This window comes from Drosophila melanogaster, chromosome 3L (genome assembly GCF_000001215.4).
Source record: "Drosophila melanogaster chromosome 3L".
NCBI classification, from domain to species: domain Eukaryota; kingdom Metazoa; phylum Arthropoda; class Insecta; order Diptera; family Drosophilidae; genus Drosophila; species Drosophila melanogaster.
This window is the reverse complement of record NT_037436.4, coordinates 16,680,470-16,699,189: the sequence shown is the minus strand read 5'-3', so window position 1 is coordinate 16,699,189 and position 18,720 is coordinate 16,680,470. Positions and strand designations below refer to the sequence as shown.

At 38.3% G+C, this 18,720-nt stretch overlaps 2 protein-coding genes and 1 long non-coding RNA gene across 7 annotated transcripts in view, besides 1 other annotated feature; 2 read left to right on the top strand and 1 right to left on the bottom strand.

Moving 5' to 3' along the window:
* Positions 1-18,720, top strand: part of Lasp — a 35,272-nt gene that overhangs the window by 12,488 nt on the left and 4,064 nt on the right. For all 4 annotated transcript variants that reach the window (NM_168681.4, NM_001259870.2, NM_140655.3 and 1 more), the window contains exons 2-4: positions 4,894-4,988; positions 17,820-17,952; positions 18,243-18,378. In NM_168681.4, the coding sequence (NP_730192.2) occupies positions 4,894-4,988; positions 17,820-17,952; positions 18,243-18,378 (364 nt within the window). The remainder of the gene's footprint in view (positions 1-4,893; positions 4,989-17,819; positions 17,953-18,242; positions 18,379-18,720) is intronic.
* Positions 1-18,720, top strand: part of CG43954 (uncharacterized protein) — a 35,272-nt gene that overhangs the window by 12,488 nt on the left and 4,064 nt on the right. Inside the window, exons 2-4 of the mRNA NM_001275037.2 lie at positions 4,894-4,988; positions 17,820-17,952; positions 18,243-18,378. The gene's annotated coding sequence lies outside the window, so the exon portion shown is untranslated. The remainder of the gene's footprint in view (positions 1-4,893; positions 4,989-17,819; positions 17,953-18,242; positions 18,379-18,720) is intronic.
* On the bottom strand, positions 1,293-9,922 carry lncRNA:CR45179 (long non-coding RNA:CR45179). 2 transcript variants are annotated; one of them, NR_124961.1, is made up of 2 exons: positions 9,683-9,922; positions 1,293-1,881 (listed from the first exon to the last, which is right to left on the bottom strand). It is a non-coding gene; the product is annotated as a long non-coding RNA:CR45179 (long non-coding RNA). The 2 variants fall into 2 exon arrangements; NR_124962.1 differs by lacking the exon at positions 1,293-1,881 and adding an exon at positions 9,285-9,544.
* Positions 9,953-15,115: a mobile genetic element.

Here is an 18,720-nt window from a genome sequence, read left to right as displayed (position 1 = left end):
AAATTGTATAGCATTATCCCGAAATAGTGCACTAATATCCCACCATGGCATACCAGTATATTTATATGGTTGTTAAGTTCAACTCAATACTTTGGGTGCGCAATCTTATAGATTGCATTTGCGAAATGCGCGATAACATCGCTAGGATCTTGAGTCACATTCATTGTGAAAGTTGTAAGATAAGGCGGCGGGTTAGCTCCCAAAGTAAATCCCATGTGGGGCATTATGATGTGAGCATGTGGATCATGTTTGCCTCAACCTCATTCCATTCAACATTCTTTTGGCCTTCATGTCACTCCACTCGCCGCGGTGAAATATATTTCTTTACACTTGCGCAAAAGTTGCAAATGTTTATCGCAGATACTTTTTTGAATGAGAGATTGAAATGGAAATTTCACGCCAATGTTATTTGCATAGGATTGACACATTCCATTTGTGAATTATTGAAATTATATATGTATTATTTGCTATACCCCTTACTTACTACTTAATATATAGTTTTTTTTATTCGCGTATACCCAAATTTGCCAAAAGAGCAACAAGCCACATTTAATTAGAATCGCTTTTTATGGTTATTATTTTTTCCACATTTTTGCACGTACGTACGCTCGCTTCAATCTGAGAGCAGAGATACGATACTACGAGTATAACCGAATTATTTGTTTATTAATTTCATTTATTGCCGCAAGTGGCGGCGGCGAATGAAGCGACAGCGATCGGTGTGGCCACCAACTGCGTTCGTTTCGCTTTTTACTCGCATTATTTATTTCTTTCATTTTTTTTGTGTACTTGTTTTTTGCCGGCAAGAATCTGGGCGATTCGCAACCTAATGTTGCTGCTGCTGCCAGCGAACTCTTCGAGTGCGGATGACTCATTCTCCAGCAATGTCGAGTGCGCTAAGTGAAGGGGGGAAGAAGGGGCGGTGAAGAGTGCTCCACAGAGCTCGGATATGGCGTTGTCTTCTGGCGGGGACAACTCCATTCCACTCGATTCCACTTGGCCAACCAACAGTGGTCCATGCTGGACTAAAAGTACTTTCGAGTGTTCGGAAATAGTCGCTGGAATATATCTATACTTATATATAGAATATTTCATCATGCTTAATGTAAACAAAGCTAAGGAGATCGTTTTGCTAAGGTGTATTTACATATATATTGCCTTTGTTTATTTTATACAAATTTATTTAAGTTGGAAACTAGTGTCATCATTGCCTTTGTTTTTTTCTTTAATTTTCTATATTTTAATGTGATGCCTGTTTTTCCGACTATTCCACTTTGATGGTTTCTCCAGTTGTTGTTTTGATTAAACTGCTGGCGGAGCGAGGAATATGTTATGGATGGATGTGTGTTATGGCTACGCAGAAGTTGGCCAAGAGCCGCTTGAGTTGGCCTTAAATCATAATTAATATCTTATGTAAAGTTTACGCGCGGGGGGAGTTGGTGTTCAGCCGCTTCGACTTCATTCCGTTGATAGGTCATAACGGTACCACCTCCGGCGCTATACGAGCATAAATAACAGTTTTATTTTTTAAGCGCTGCATCTAGTCGAACTTTAATTTGTGCTCAAAGAAAGCTGAGAAACATGAGCATTTCCCCGGACAATAGAGAGAAAGCATCTCTCCCGCTGAATGGCCATAGAATTTCTTCCCTCACTGACCGACCGGCGAACAAAAACCAAAATCCAGAGAAAAAAATGGGAATAAAAACAATCAAATCTGGCTGTGGACAACAATGCGAATCTGGATTTCAGTTTGCTCTCATGTCTGAAGAGTGTTTGCCTTTTGCCGTTTGGCATTTGAAGTGTTTATTGTCCCAAAAAGTTTTGAGAATTCGCCTTGGAAATACTCTACAGATTGCGGAACTCATCACTTTGGTGCAAAGCCTGTTGAAGACAAAGAAATTAAAAAAATATAATATTATATACTTATGTATAAATACTTTTCAATAATGCATATAGAAATATTTCTTAAATATATTAGGTATGCATTAAATATGTAAGAGTAAATTATGATTCGGTCTAATGTCAAAGTTTCTTGCCTGCAGTGAAGGAACAATTGTTTGGAAAATTATTTTCGTTGCCAACAATGTGAAGATTTCAAAAGGATTTTAACACCTTTACTTCAAATACGCTTAAATTTGTGCAAAATCAATAGTTGTTGAATCGCACTTCAAAAAAAAAATAAATGTAATTAAAGGAGAAGCTGCTTTCCTCTGTTGTTATATTCGAGGTTGTTAAATTCGAGGTTGGGTGAAATCAGTTGCTCTTTAAACATATGTATCTGTTCCCATTTCCAAGTGCTCCAGTTTCAGTTCCTTATGCAAATCAAAAGAAATCACTTTGACACTTCAAGTCTGGTTTATTTTTCTTTGTTACACTTATAAATAGATTTTTTGAAACAATTTTGTTTGCTTTGTGGTTTCTGGTGTTTGTTGCTGGTGGTGGTGCTCATTGCCCCCATTTACCATTTGTCATTCGCTATTCGCTGGCTTTGGCTTGCCGTGGTAATTCGAGATTTTCCTACCATTTCGTGGCTCATGCCAATTGTTTTTATCGCCACTCGCGAGGGTCGAGAAACGTTGAAAGCGTGCAAATTCGAATGCAAATTTAACACCTCGTCGTGGTTGACAGAAAACAACCGGGCAATAAAACCAAAACCAAAAACAAAGCGAAACAAGCCAAGAGGAAACGTTTAACTTTTGAAAATTGAGCCGCAAATTGAAAATCAAGACGAGAAGCGAGCACAAAAGTGAAAAAGTGGGTTAAAGTGGCCGCACAAAATGGAAATTGAATGCAGTTGGCGATGAGGGAGACGACGTACTCCGTTGTTGACCAACGACCAGCAAACTATTACCTCATCACATTTAAATAAACCCATGTCTACATTCCCATGTGTGCATTGCACATCCATCCAGATGCACATGATGACCACTCCCACAACAACATGTAAAATATGCAAGGAAAAGAGCAAGAAACTCGACAGCATTTTGTGGCGAAAGTGAAACTGTGAGTGCAACTTTCATGAGGCCTAAGCAACAACAAAGTCTATGAATTTTGTCTATACAGCAGTTATGTCAAATACACAAAGTTATTTAATCTATGAATATATTTGAACAATTTTAAATTACTAAGAATATTTTGTTACAATACACTACAGAAAGAAGGAAAGCTTGCTTACACAGTTAATATTTTATAATGACTTTAGGGCCATAAATATGGTTTCTATTTATCAAAAAAAAAAAAAAAAACAACTAAATAGAAAGTCCATACATCATCGACACACAAGATTTACAAACTAAATCCTAGAGTCACTTAAAGTATCTGAAACTCAAGCATTCTTGTCGAACTGCATCGTTGGTCCAATTGGCCATTGGCCATCCATGTACCCAAAACCATTGCCCCTGTTACGCATGCGCCCTGAGCTGGAAAGTCATTTGCTTAAGTCCAGATGATTCAAAGTGGTGGGGGTCAGAGAGGAAAATCCGATGATTTATTCCGGTTTCGGTTCAGTGGGGTCAAAGATTGTTTCGCTTTCAGCTTTTCTCTTCGGGCCATGGAATGCGGTGAACTGACTTCTTTCGTTTTTATTTCACTTATGTTTTTTTTTTTTGGTGTGTTTGCTTGTGTTATTTGTGTTTGCGTCCATCAAACAATTAACTATCGTATTTTTTTGTTTCTACACTTTTAATTGTTGTTTAAACTGGTTTTGCGTTGTTGTTTTTCTTTTTTTTTTTTTGCGTCAGCTTCCAGTGGCAGACAGCGTTGAAAACCAATTAGGAGATATTTTGTACTCCCATCTGGCATCTCTTTCGGCGAATGTATGGCCCTCTCTTTCGTCTGCTAATCCGCAGACAAGTTAATCGTTTGTTGACCTCCACCTCAAGGATGGTGCGGTAAATGGGGATGTGGATGTGTCGGGGCTCCATTGCGGTTTTTGAGATTTTTTTCCTCTTTCGGAAAATTTGCATAACGCGTTGCAGGCAAACAGAAACATAAAAGAAGGAAAACCAAACATTCAGACGAAGTCGAGCTATCAAGCCAAGTTTTCATGCACAAGTTCCTTCTCTGGTCGTTGCGAAGTTTTGTATCTCGGTATCTGTGAGATGCTAGTTCTTCTCCACTTCATATGCCAAGTCACCACAAATCACGCAACATTTTCAATGTCTGTTTGTCTGGTTCTCATCCGTCTGTGCGACTTGGCCGCGCTTATCTAACCAGTTATCTTAACTGAACGGTACTAACTACGATATCTTCGTATTCTTCACCTTCATCGCTGATTGAGAAACCTTGAGATAAACAAAAAAGTTGGAGTCTGTACGGGTACTTTTTGGGGTTTTATGCCAAAATAAGAAACCTAACCTTTTAAAATAATATCGTCCGTTATTTTGAAAACAAAAATGCACTAAAAACATTTTTGTGATATTAAATCTAACGTGATGCTCTTTCGTTAATAAAAAAGAAATAAAAGTAGTTTTGCTAAAGTTATGCACATAAAATCATAGGAATTCAGTTGTAGATAAAAAACAGTCGGAATTAATACGATTTTTTCGAAGCTCTTTAACTGCTTTTTCATTTCCTTTTGCCAGACTTCCAATTAATTTTGGAGAAAATATATAAATATGTACGCATAAATTTCTATTTAACGGAATGGTATGAAAGTATCTTTGAGAGCGCTTCTTATGCTTGGCTTGGCCCAGAGTTTTCAGTTGCATTGCGCCAATTTGGCTAACAAGACGCAACAAAGAGCAAAGGCAGCAGCACCAACACCACCACCCCCACCGGCAGACCAACAACCAAAAACAACAAATAGCAATAATAATATTGCATTCTCAACAATTTCTCTGATTCTTCTCCGTTTGTAATTCAACGTTTTTCCCCTCTTTTCTTTCGTTTCAGACATGGCACAAAACGTGTTTCAAATGCACAGAATGCGGCATGACGCTCAATATGAAAACCTACAAGGGCTACAACAAAATGCCCTACTGCGAGGCGTAAGTTTAACCAAGTTTATACCACCCCCTAGACATTCCCACCCTCCCTTAAACCCCCCCCCCCCCATGAACAATTGTGGAGCAGCACTGTGGGGGCAATCACGTTAAGCCTTATCGCATCGCACCCACTCGAAATCGGAATGCGATGGAGGATGGTCAACCTTGATTTGCCTCCCCTCACCTGGCAATCTTCATTAGCGTCGTTTATCTCATCGCTCCACGTAGATAGTAGAGATGGGTGGGTGGAGCGGAGAGCCCCTGGCAGCGAAGATAACGCTTAAATTCACTGGAAAATTGCAAAAACTCCCCGAATATGTGGGCGTTGGGTGGGTGGGTTGAGCAAAAAGTGCAGCAGCTGGTTAGGGAAAAGTCCGGGCTGGCTAAGGAATGCCGGCGGAATGGTTGCAGAATGCGGAAATGCAGTTGTGGGCCCGGCAGAGAGCCACAGTGAGACCCACTCGAGTTCACCCGGTGAACTAGTTAATTGTGTTCGCTTGATAACACAGCAGCTGCTTCAAATGGGTTTTCGATTTAATGACTGCAGTTGAATTTGTATAAATTTGCAACAGTTTTTTCGGCTCTGGGTTGAGCCATGATTGCATACTTGCTACATTTGATTTAATTTTATTACGTTCTTTTGATTAGAAATGATAGCCGGCCATTGTTTTTATATCCCGCAATATTATTATTTTCTGATCGACCATTGTTTGCTAACGGCTTAATCATATTTTTTTTTTTTTTTGATTAGTTTCATTTTAAATTTAATGCCTTTCAACCGGTTGATTAATTAAACAACTAACCTTTGAATTTCTGTTTATATATATAGCTATGGCCCGTTTAAGTACCCCATAAATATGTTTTAAAGTAGGTTTTTGTTATGAACACAAAACTTCCCCCAACTCCGAGAACTAGTTTTCCGCTTGAAAAGCAGGTGATCAACTCTGCCATTTAGACTCCTTGCACACACCAGAGGTCTTCCTGTTTCCTGCTGAGCTGTTCAAGTCGCGAATCGCATGGGGAATCTGTGTCACATGGGGGGCGTTCCTGGTTCCCAGTAGCCACCAAGAGAGACACCACCCCCCACCTTCCGAAAGGAACTCACCGCCACTGACTCCGCTTTCTGCTGTCATGTTCATTGTTGTAGACAATGTCACACACATTGGACTGGGGCCTGCTAAGCGGACAAGAGAGCAAGTGTTTTGCTTTGTATTGTGGCCAACACAGCCAGCCAGCTCCTCTGACTCCTTTTGCCCAATATTTTCCTTTTGCTGCAGTGCGTGGCTGCATTTGCTGGCCTTGAGCCAAAAGCCAGGGGCGCCGTGAGTAAGGGGATCGGATCGGTTATACCACATTCTGTCCTGCGACTGCTGCTGCTGCTGCTGCTGCTGCTGCTGCTCTAATGCAGATTTATTGTGGATGCCACCGCTGCGGGAATAAAAATTCCATGCGGATTGAGTTATGCGTCCGTTAGCTCCATTGCGCAGTGGTCCCCCCCTCCCCTCTCTCTGCCCCTCACGATTTTCCCGGCGAAAACTGTGCTGTCTGCTTGGTATCACATGTCCCGTTCGCTTTGTGCGAATTTCCACTGATGTCATCGCCTGCATAAATTGCAACATGGATTCAGCTTCGGCAATGTGGTTTAGCGGCGATGTGGCAGCGGTGCGGTTACGCCCCGTTTTCCGCTGCCAGCACACTTTCACTGCATTTCCTCAAACAGTTTGCACCTATCCGGCAAATGCTACTCCTCTACTCCTCGATTACGTGACGCCACGTGCGGGAATCCGGAGCTGCTGCTCCTCCTTTTTTTTTGTCCGTGTCTTCGATCTAGATTTTTATGCGGGGTACTTTCGGCTCTAAAGGGGCATATTCAATTCCATTTCGGGGAGTTCCCCAAATGCATTTCAGATCGAGATTAATAAAATCTATTAAGCTAAATCGTTCTTTCATTTCGAATAACCGGAAAGGAAAAGGTAGTAGTCAGTATGCAATATGTACAACATACTTAAAATTTTTATGATTACTTAAAGACCTTTCATCATTTCTGAATGAAAAACTAATTTTAAAAGATTGATTGAAAATAATTAATTAACTATATTTATTTGGAGTTCTTTATAGGGTATTTTTGTTTGCCAAATATTCCCAAACTTTGAGTTTCTTCCATTTTACAACTGCGGCGACTTCAACTTCCACTTTTTGGTTTGCATTTTATAATTGCCCAAGAAGTTTCGCCTGCCTGGTGGTTATTCTACGTAGCCTTCTGTTAAGTTCCGTCTGCAGACAAAAGAGTTTCCCATCCATTCGGTTACGGGTCAAAAAGGAAGTTTTCATAGTGCCGCTTTCTTGGGCCGAGAGGTCAGCCACCCAGTGGGGATAACACGATTGCAATAAATTATGAAGTTCATTCACAGGATAAATGAGGGAAACGTGCAATTAAAGTTGGGCCACATATGAAGCTGAAGTGCCCGACAACTGATTGTTAATTGGATTTGAGGGGCATATGGATGTTATGGTCTCAAGGAAGGAAGTGTTCAAAATGGGAAAAGTACTCGATGATGGATGGGGGAAACTTTTTCTAATTTCTGATATTGAATTAGATCGTGTTGAAAGATCGTCACTTAAAATTCATAGTTAATAATGTTGCTACTACTTCATTATTAGGCTTCATTTTATAGGACCTAAATAGGGCATAGGTTCATGTGTTTTACAATTGAGTTTTCAATCCAACAAGTAGGAAATGTAAATAAATCAAACTAGTTTCAGTAAACATTCAAGCTTCCTTTGTCATCCTGCCAATTCAAATGTTGGATATGCTGGACAACTTGAAGAGCTTATGGATAAATTTCCATCCCCAAATAAACGAAACGAAACGAAACTTTCTCCTCGCCCTAATTGCATCTTGAAGTACAGCTTTCCTGGCCGTTGTCTACCTAAGGCCGAAAGCCGAAGGACCAGGACAGGATAGGACAGGAAAAGAAGCCGGCTTTGGGCCAGAACCAAAAATGCACTTACATATGTATATGCTCATGTGCACAAATGCGGCAAGGAGCTTCTATTCATACAATTTTGTATACATTACATTACCAGGCCCCATTTAGTTGGAATTGAACTAGAAAACGAGATGTTTACTACAATGTCTTGCTCGTTTTTTCGCATCTATTTTTTGTATTTCGTTTCGTATAAAAAAGGCGGGGTTTGCGAAACATCTGCCGAACGAACAGAAGGCTGATACTTTTCTATATATCATTGGCATTTATTTATTAACATAAAAACCCAGTGAACCATGGTCATGCAACCCAACATCCAGCACAATCCCCCGCCCCTTGTGCCACATTTTCTTCTTGTCTTCTCTCATTTCATTTTGCATCACTTTTCCCCCCATTTTTTTTTTTTTACTTTCGTTTTAAAACGCGGCTTAAATATCCGAACAATGCTACCGATGGTTATATGGAATATACATATGTGCATATGTATCTTCGTCTGATTACTTAAGCCGCCGCCCACAAAATAGGAAACAAGAGTGACAACAGCTACAAAAAACCTTTTCAATTACCAAAAAAAAAAAAAAAAATAGTTGGGTCAGCCCGAAAGAGTTGTTGGGGCATTGTCTCATTTTTCCACTATTTTATGCTAAATACAAACATTTATGTGGGTCGCCTATTTAGCTTCCGAAATGAGCTGGGTGTGGTGTTGGTGGTGTCAACGATTACCCCGGGGAACACCTTTCTTATCCAAGCCCAAGCCCAGCTATTGAATATGAATTTTTTAAAAGCCTTAAAACACGCGATGGAAATTTACACACAATCACTGCCGTTTACTACTCCCTTTCGCTGTCTGTGCGATGGATTTTCGAACTTTAATGCTCACTTTGATTGACTGCAACGGATTTATGAATACCGACGATGACGTTGATGGGCCAATGCCAAAAACTTGGCTATAATACGTGTGGTTTGTGTGTGTGTGTGTGTGTGTGTGTGTGTGTGTGTGTGTGTGTGTGTGTGTGAGTGTGAGTGTGTGAGTGGAGGAGATAATCACATTGGTCGAACATGCATTTAATTTCAATTTTAACGCTTTTGCAAATTATGTGTGATATGATTTCTCTTTTTGTTGTGGAATCTCACGAAGGCCAGTAAAGGAAATTATTTCATTATATCGAAATTTAAACCTTTAAGACAATAAACCTTTCAGACAATAAAGACACATTTCTATAGGCTGAAGTTGGGTTTTAATTAAATAAAGATATTAAGCTACGTACATACTGACGTGCTTATCTACTTTAATCGAGACATGTTTGCATTTCAACGCATTCATCTCAAGTTGTAACTGCCATCATTAAATGGAATATTCATTCATATTCTTGGCTTAAAGAACGATTTAAAGTGGGTGCTGCTACTTAATATGCAGTCCTTTGACAATCGCATCTTATCAGCTATGGCCAGTATAAAGTCGTAACTGCTGCCCCTCCCTGGCTTGCTTTACATTGATCCATTGCATAACAACACCATAAAGTCGTCGAACAACAAAAGACTGTCATGGTAACTCAACACCAATCACCGTCACTGCTTGTTCCACATGGAAAAAAATTAAAAAATAAAAAACAAAGAAATAGGAGTAAGTAAAAAACAAGAGTGAAAAAAACCAGAAAAATATGTTGACATCCAATGAATGTCCGAACCGTTTTTCTCGTTTATACATACAGTGGGCTGGCTTTTGGGTGGATTGCGCCTGGCTTGGATGGGTCTTTCGATGCTTGATGTCTACCACGCGATGTGGTCCAGTTTGATGGCCAGGCATCCAGATATCCTCTCTTCCATCGAAAGCAATTTGTGTGGGAAATCATGAACAGCGGCTGAAAAACTTTAGTTCCTCTTATTGACTAACAGATACCCTGTGAAATTTCTATCAAATATGTTACATTTAGTTCGTTATTGTACTTACTATTGCGACCAAAAATATTTAAATATATTTGTTGTAATTTATAATTTATATTTCCTTTCTTAATAAATAAATAAATAAATAAATAGTCAAGTTTATGTTTGAGTTTTATGATTTATATTTTAAGTTATTTCAACTGCAACACCAGCACCACGACCTACTCACAGCAAAAAACGTACAAGAAGGAAAGAAGGAATAAAAAGAGTGGTATTCTCTTACAATATGTTTTATGGCATAAAAGGTGTGGCCATTCATATCAAATATAAAGTAGTGTTGTTTAACGTTATTTTTGTAGGTTGAATAGTATATTCCAACACGCCCCCTCAAAAATAACGTCTATAATTAAAAACATAACAATAATATTCATTAGTAACTATCAAATGTGGGTGGTGTGCATTCTGGGAAGTGTTAACTGATCCAGCATTTGCTGCGAGGATACGGGGAAAACCCAGAAAAACCCGATCAGATCATTGTAACAAAATATGTTTACAGGAATTTAAATTTGAAAAATATATATAAAAAATTTCATTCAGCATTCGATTGGTCGTCTTGCAGCAAACCCAATTTGTCTCGTAACTCCACAAATCTCGCAGCAGGCAACGGTTTTGTAAATATGTCAGCCAGTTGATTCTCTGTAGGAATATACTCAAGACAAATCACATTATTCTGAACTTGCTCTCTGGCAAAATGATATTTAATATCAATATGTTTAGCTCGTTTATGACATGAGGGATTGTCTGCTATGCTAATACAGCCTTGATTGTCTTCGTAAATTTTAATGGGGTTTTCTAGTTTAATGTTAATACTAGTTAATAAAAATTTAAGCCATAGAGCTTCTCTCACGGCTTCAAATAGGGCCATATACTCAGCTTCAGTTGATGAGGCTGCTACTGAGTTCTGTCTCTTTGTATTCCAACAAATGAGATTAAAATCAAACATTTTGAATAAATACCCTGTTGTACTTTTTCTATCAATTTCACTACCAGCCCAATCAGAATCCACATAACCAATAATTTTATTTTCAAATGCCAAGTTCTTTTTAAAAATCAATTTCATATCGATAGTGCCCTTCAAATATCTAAGAACTCTTTTTAAGTTCTGCCATAATTCGGAGTTATTTTTGCTACTATATCTGCTCAAGATATTTACTGCAGTAGTTAAATCTGGGCGTGTACAAAGCATTATGTACATTAAACATCCTATGAGGCTACGGCATGGGGTATTGCAGTCTTCATCTGAATTAAGTAATTCATAATTTATTTTACTAGGTAAAGGAGTACTAACTGCATTACAATTTTCCATGTTAAATTTACTTAAAATTTTTTTAACATATGCAGATTGGCTTAAATAGATTTTATCTTCCTGCATCTCTATCCTAATTCCAATAAAATGTTTTATTTCATTTAGGTCAGTCATCCTAAACTTTTCCATTAAATACCTTTTGAAGTTATTCATTCTTGTCATATCTCCTGTAGCTATAACCACATCATCTACATATAATAATACATATATGTTTTCATTGATGTTACCTTTGTCTAAAATATATATACAGCGATCAACTGAAGAGTTTACAAACTCACACTCTTTCAATGCTTGCTCAAATACTTCAAACCAGCATCTAGCCGCTTGCTTGAGTCCGTAAATTGCCTTATTCAATTTACACACATTGTCACTATTACACGATATACCTTGAGGAAGTCTCATATAAATTTCCTCTTTTAACGTGCCATTTAAGAAAGCTGTTTTTACATCCATTTGATGGACTTTCAAGTTATACTGTATTACTAATGACAATATAAATCGGAAACTTGAAATTCTAGCTACAGGAGCAAATGTCTCTTCATAGTCTATTTGGTATTTTTGAGTGAATCCTCGTGCAACCAATCTAGCTTTGTATCTAATTGGATTTCCAAGTTCATTATATTTAACAGAAAATACCCATCTGCTATCTACAATATTTTTGTTTTCAGGCCTTTTTGTAATTGTCCAAGTATTATTAATTTTATGAGCATTTAACTCTGTATTGATGGCTTCTTCCCAAGAAGATTTATCATCCCTATATTGAATTTCATCAAATGAATTTGGGACATCGTTAAATATAGTGTGAGCATTTAGAACAACTTTATTTAGACTATTATCCTCTTCATTATAGGATATCTGAGGCTTAGTCTTTAATCTCTCACTTCTTCTATTAATAATTTCTATGCCATCATTTTTAGTTGGATTATCAATTCCAATTTCTTTTAAGTGCTCTGCTGTTTCACTTTCCCTACTCTCATTCGGGTTGCCTGATCCCTTACTTTCATTCAGGTGATCATCTCGCTTTCTTTTCTTACTCTCATTCAGAAAATATTTATTACTTTCCTTACTATCTTTCAGGAATTGTATGTTGTCGCATTCCTTACTCTCATTCGGGAATTCTGTTTGTATTATTTTCCTACTGTCATTCGGAAAATTTTTATTTTTACTTTCCTTACTATCTTTCAGGAATTGTATGTTGTCGCATTCCTTACTCTCATTCGGGAACTCTGTTTGTATTATTTTCCTACTGTCATTCGGAAAATTTTTATTTTCACTTTCCTTACTATCTTTCAGGAACACTGTTTCAAATTTAACAGCTCTAGAATTAACCATATTGGTTTCATCGACAACAACATCTCTTGCGACAATAAATTTTTCATTTACAGCATCCCACAACTTAAAACCATTGGGTTCATAGCCCACAAAAATACTTTTAAATGATTTATCATCAAACTTTCCTTGTTTGTTTTTAATATGCACATAAACAGTTGCACCAAACACTCTCAAATGTTTTAAGTATGGCTTCTTATTGTGCCACATCTCATATGGGGTCTTTGAACTATCAACAAGTGCTCTACTAGGAATTCTGTTGATTAAATAAGTAGCAGTTAATACTGCTTCGCCCCAAAAGCTTTTATCTAGCTTTGCACCACTAACCATGGTTCGAGCTTTTTCCGTAATGGTTCTTATCATTCTCTCAGAAACACCATTTAACTGAGGTGTATGTGGCACTGTTAAGTGATAAGAAATTCCTTTCTTAACACAAAATTGTCTCATCTCATTTGACAAGTATTCTCTACCATTGTCAATGTATAAGTACACAACCTTTAAATTAAAATGAGCTTCACTCTTGGCTACAAAATCTTGAAACATGCTAAACACATCAGATTTATATTTAATTAAATAAGTTACACAATAATGTGTAAACTGATCAACAAAGATCACAAAATAATTTTTATCATCTAAAGTAACTGGAGTAATAGGCCCACAGACATCTGAGTGTACTACAAAAAGTGGTCTTTTAATATGGGTCTTATCTTTCAATTGTTTAAAAGGAAGTCTTGCCTGTTTACCATTTAAACAGGGTTCACAAATTTCACATGATAACTCTAAGTTGTTTAGAAGACTTTGATCACTAAACATATTCTTTCGTTTTATTTCTAATAATTTGCCATCGCTTATATGGCCAAACCTCTCATGCCATAAACGAAAATTATTTTTATGCTTAGCATTTATAGAATATGCTTGAAAATTGATCACAGGTACATTGTTTAACATACCTGAATTTTTGACAACCATTAACCCATTTTTCGAAATGGTTACACCGCTTTTGTCAAATTCGATCGACATTCCTGCCTCTTGGAGACGCTTTACGGACATCAAATTACCAGCAGCTTCCTTACAAAAGAGTACATCCTCCAGTGTAATCTCATGGTCATTCCGTAGTCGGACAATACCACGCTTAGTGGCATAAATAAATTCGCCTTGCTTGGCCACTGCAATCTTAAGTGGAGGCACAACCTCCACACTGTCGGTATACAGCGACTCATCATTTATAAGATGGTCACTAGCACCAGAATCAAGGACAAACCCGCAGTTGTCCATCACTGAAGTATTATTCACTTCTTTTACCATAAACGCAATGCCGTGTGATGTTGCAGTTTGAACTTGTTTTTCATTTTCTTTATTTTTATTATTTAATATTCTTTTATAATGGAAACAATCTTTTTTAATGTGGCCTTCTCTGCCACAGTGGTGACACTTGACTTTATACTTTGAATTTCCCTTGAATATTTTCTTTGGTTTAGTTACCCGATTTTTAAACAAATTATTTTTATAAGTGTTATTATTGTTGTGCACGATCGCGTTCATAACTTTCTTGCTTGTATCGTTGTGGTCATTTTTAATTTTAATTTCTTGATCCAGCAATCTATTTTTCACAAACGCCAATGTCAAATTTTCTTCAGATAATGTCTCTATCGCTGTAATAATTCCATCGTAACACGAAGGCAATGTGATCAGTAGATGAGAAATTTTATCCATCTCTTCTATTTTTTGCACCAGCTGCCAACAATTCACTTATAAGTTCGTCAAAAATATGAAAATGGCTTAATAGTGACATCTCACTCGATAGCTTCAGAGAAAGCAAACGTTTTCGCAGCGCCAGTTGCGACGCCAAACTTTTTCGTTCATAAACGGCGTCCAAATTCTCAAGAATCTGACGCGCCGTAATGTCGCTTGTTGCGAAATTTAAAAACGAGTCGCTTAGGTACTCTATTATTGTACTTTTTGCACAACGCTCTGCCTTTTTCCAGGAGTCATCTACCTCGTTAGGCATTAAACCATCAACTACTTTAAGCACATCTTGCTCGGCTAAAAGAGCCCTAATTCTAAATTTCCAAATCGCGTACTTCTCGCCATCAAACGGCTTAATATTACGTTTAGCCTTGTCCATTTTTCACTCAAATTCTGAGAAGGAAATAATTTCACAAGAATGTGAAAAAAAAAGCTATTTCACAAGAATGTGAAAAAATGCTATTTCACAATTTATTTTCACAATCTTTAATTCACAATTTAATTGTTTATTAGGCATGGACTGGGCCCATAACCTGTTGTAATTTATAATTTATATTTCCTTTCTTAATAAATAAATAAATAAATAAATAGTCAAGTTTATGTTTGAGTTTTATGATTTATATTTTAAGTTATTTCAACTGCAACACCAGCACCACGACCTACTCACAGCAAAAAACGTACAAGAAGGAAAGAAGGAATAAAAAGAGTGGTATTCTCTTACAATATGTTTTATGGCATAAAAGGTGTGGCCATTCATATCAAATATAAAGTAGTGTTGTTTAACGTTATTTTTGTAGGTTGAATAGTATATTCCAACAATATTTAAAAAGAAATTATGTTAATTTAAATGTTCTGAATTTAAAATTTTAGAAATATATTTATATTTTAGAAAATATTTCTAAAAATGTATAGAATTATGTGGCGAAATTATTATGACCAAAAAATTGACTTTGTTTGGTTCTTTGGTTCTCACCATTTATGCTACTGCTTATTGTGTTGTGTATTGTTTACAAATAAATTAAAATTCTTTGATAATAATAAAATGTGAAGCGCAAAAAAGGAGCAACAATTGCATCAGAGACATGCATTGTTGTTGTTGCTGTTGTGGCTGCTGCTGACGTGCATGTTGCTGCTGCTGTTGTTGTTTTTGTTGCTGCGGCTGATCTATTGGGAACGTGCTGAGACATCCGCTGGTGGTAGACGCTCGCCAATGTCGCCTCCGGGCGCTCCAGCATTGTTATGTCATCATTACCAGCTACCAGCAACAGTAGCAGCAGCAGTAGTAGCACAACTAGCAGCAGCAGCAGCAGCAGCAATGTGTGCCAGCTACAAAAGCAATTTGACCGACCGAACGCAACGGCAATGCGGACGATGCTTTCTGCGGTTCGGGCTTTGTACTTATTTCTGCCCCTTGGCCACCACCTCATCCTCATTCCCCTCCTCCGCCCTGCTCCTCCTGTCCTGCTTCTATCTGTGGCACACACATGCATCGCATATTGAACGATAAAGCAAAGTAAAGCTTGCAGCGGCAACAACAATGCATTATTGTTGCACTCTGGGTATACTCTTTTGCTGGATTTTTTACTTTTTATCAGAGGTATCTGTTTGTTAAAGGAATATCGAAGCAATGCCTTAATTGGCAAGGCGACTATTTAACCCGATTGGTTATGATAAAATTATGCATATATGGTATAATCCCAGTTGTCCTTGAAATTTTTAAAGTCTTGAAGTACCAGATAAATAGGATTTTGGTTTATACAGGGCATACGACATTCGTCCCTTTTCACGCAGTTTACACAAAGTCTTGTTGTTTGGAATTAGACCTACATGCATCGGTGCTCTCTCAGTGATTCTGGGTCTGCCGCTGCTCACACGCTTTGGTCATTAAACGGCCTTGTGCCACTATCAACTGTCCGACGTGCATATGTGTACCATTACACTATTATACCATTAAAGCATATATAGCATATAGCAATGTACCATATAGCGAGTCGTACCATTACCATCCATCTCGATGGTGCTGGTCACCTCTGTGCGTGTGTAACAGTTGGCATTGTTTTGTCGCTGGTTCGCATTCCACAGTGATTGCAACTTATTGTCAGTGGGGGGAGGAAAAGCTGTGAAAACAGCACCCCTACCAACTACCAACTACCTACTACCACCTTTCGAAAGTCGGCGCCAGCTGTAGGCGATTAGAACATCGCTAAAAAGCCATAAATATTCTATAAAGCCAATAGACTTGCATGCAATTACGTTTACAATACGGTTATATGAGGTTATATGTGGTTATATGAGGGTTGAGGGCTAATATGGCCAAAAGGCAGAAAGAGATACTTCCCCGCTGTGGGTTTATCAACCTCACGAGTCATCGAGTTTGGTTATCAGTTGGGCTGTTGTCCAATCGATCGATCGATCGATTAGCCCGCCGATAGGTTAAAGCACTCCGCTCATGGACGCAAACAAAAAGAGTTGTGAATTTATGGAACTGCACAGAACTGCGTTGTGTTTGTTTGTTCGCCATGATTACTTTCGCATAACAGATGCGCCATGTTTTTCCTTGCTGCTGCCAATAATTAAATTGATGTATTAGCCTGTGGGGACAAAGCAAGGGAAATTGATCCAAAAATGGCTATAATAATATCAACGATATTGTGTTTTGCTTTCATTCAACGTTTTTTTTACTTCGATATTTATTAGTTTAGTTTGGTGTGTTTATAAAAAAAAACTCCTTAAATCTATATAAATGAAAATGCTCGTCAGAAAGATACTTCTTCTATGAATGTGAATGAAATAGTTTTGCCATAGAATTTCCAATCCTCAAAGGAGATGGATGCTTTTCACATGCTTTGGACCATATATAAATTGGCTTTGTGGTCTTCCATTTAATTCCCATGCTAATTATTTGGATTAGGACTGTGCCTAGACAAGCGGGGAAAAGCTGCCCCCAAAGCTAATGGCGAATTAAGAGTAAGCCACTGAGGCTTTGATAAACTTGCATTTAGCCACAGAAAAATCACTGGAAGTGCATTCCCGTTATTTGCCAGAGGGTAACTAAAAAAGAAACCCCAATCAAACCACATAAAATACACGAAGTTTTTCTGCTGTTTTGGGGCACTGTTTTAATTGATAAAAGCAGAGGCGGCGAGGTCAGAGGTTTTCACACGAAGCCAACGTGAAATCAGAGATGGATATGCTGTGTGGCCTTATATAAGTATAAATACATGCGAATATGCATATGTATATTTCCCCTGCAGCAGCATCAGCATCTCTCATTCCACCCACTACCATTCGAGCGGAATTTCCGTGAATTCGAAAACCAAATCCAAGTTGAGGCCAGCTGGCGTGGAGAATTTTCAGCGAGAGCTCAGATTGCCAAAGGCAGTGTGCGAATGTGATGATGAACTTTATGTGCGGCATGCCACTGAACGAGCGGCTGTGCAACTGCAACGGCTTGCGACTAGATTTAACTTCTCTAACTCTGCTGATCTATAACCTAACACCACCCCCTCTTCCCTCTTGCAGACACATCCCGAAGGCGAAGGCAACGGCCATTGCCGATACGCCCGAATTGAAGCGCATCGCGGAGAACACCAAAATCCAGTCCAACGTCAAGTACCACGCGGACTTTGAGAAGGCCAAGGGCAAATTTACACAGGTCAGTGCGGAAAAAGTTAAGATAAGCTTAAAGAACTTATACTTCTGATGGAAGTTTATTGCCTAATTAGGCTTAATTTACTTGCGCGATGGATAGTTCTTTGAAATATTCAATATTCTGTTTGACATGTTTAACTAAATATAACTAAAGCGCGGCCCTTGTGAAGTTCACTTCAGTACAAGAACATTGATATATCCAACCCAAGTTTGAGATAATGCTTTTGATATATGTAAAGTTCCATCCGTCCATTTGGAGTGTGCCCTTACCTAAATTGCTTTTGCATTCGACAGGTGGCCGATGACCCGGAAACGCTGCGTATCAAACAGAACACGAAGCACATATCGAATGTGGCATATCACGGGGATCTGGAGAAGAAGGCGGCCATGGAGAAGCAGCGAGGATCCGCCGAGGTCTCCGACAGCAGCAGTGAGTACTCGACCGACCTTCTCCCTATACCCCTCCATCTGTATCTATCACTATTTCCATCTCTGTGAGAGGACTGTAACTATTGTATCTTTCCTACTCATCATCACTGGTAACGAAGCTTTATTGCTTGCAACCGCTAGTTCTCTTAATAACGGTCAGTTGGTGGTGGGCCGGGCTTACTGTTTTTGAATTAATTTATTCGAATTTCAATTGACTTAATGTGTTTATAATAGTCTATTGACGTCATTCACTCATGCATGCATTCAAATGGTCACGACAAAATTACAAAGCCAGCTTACAAAGAACTTGTGTAGCGATTGTTATTGATTTGTTTGTTAATTG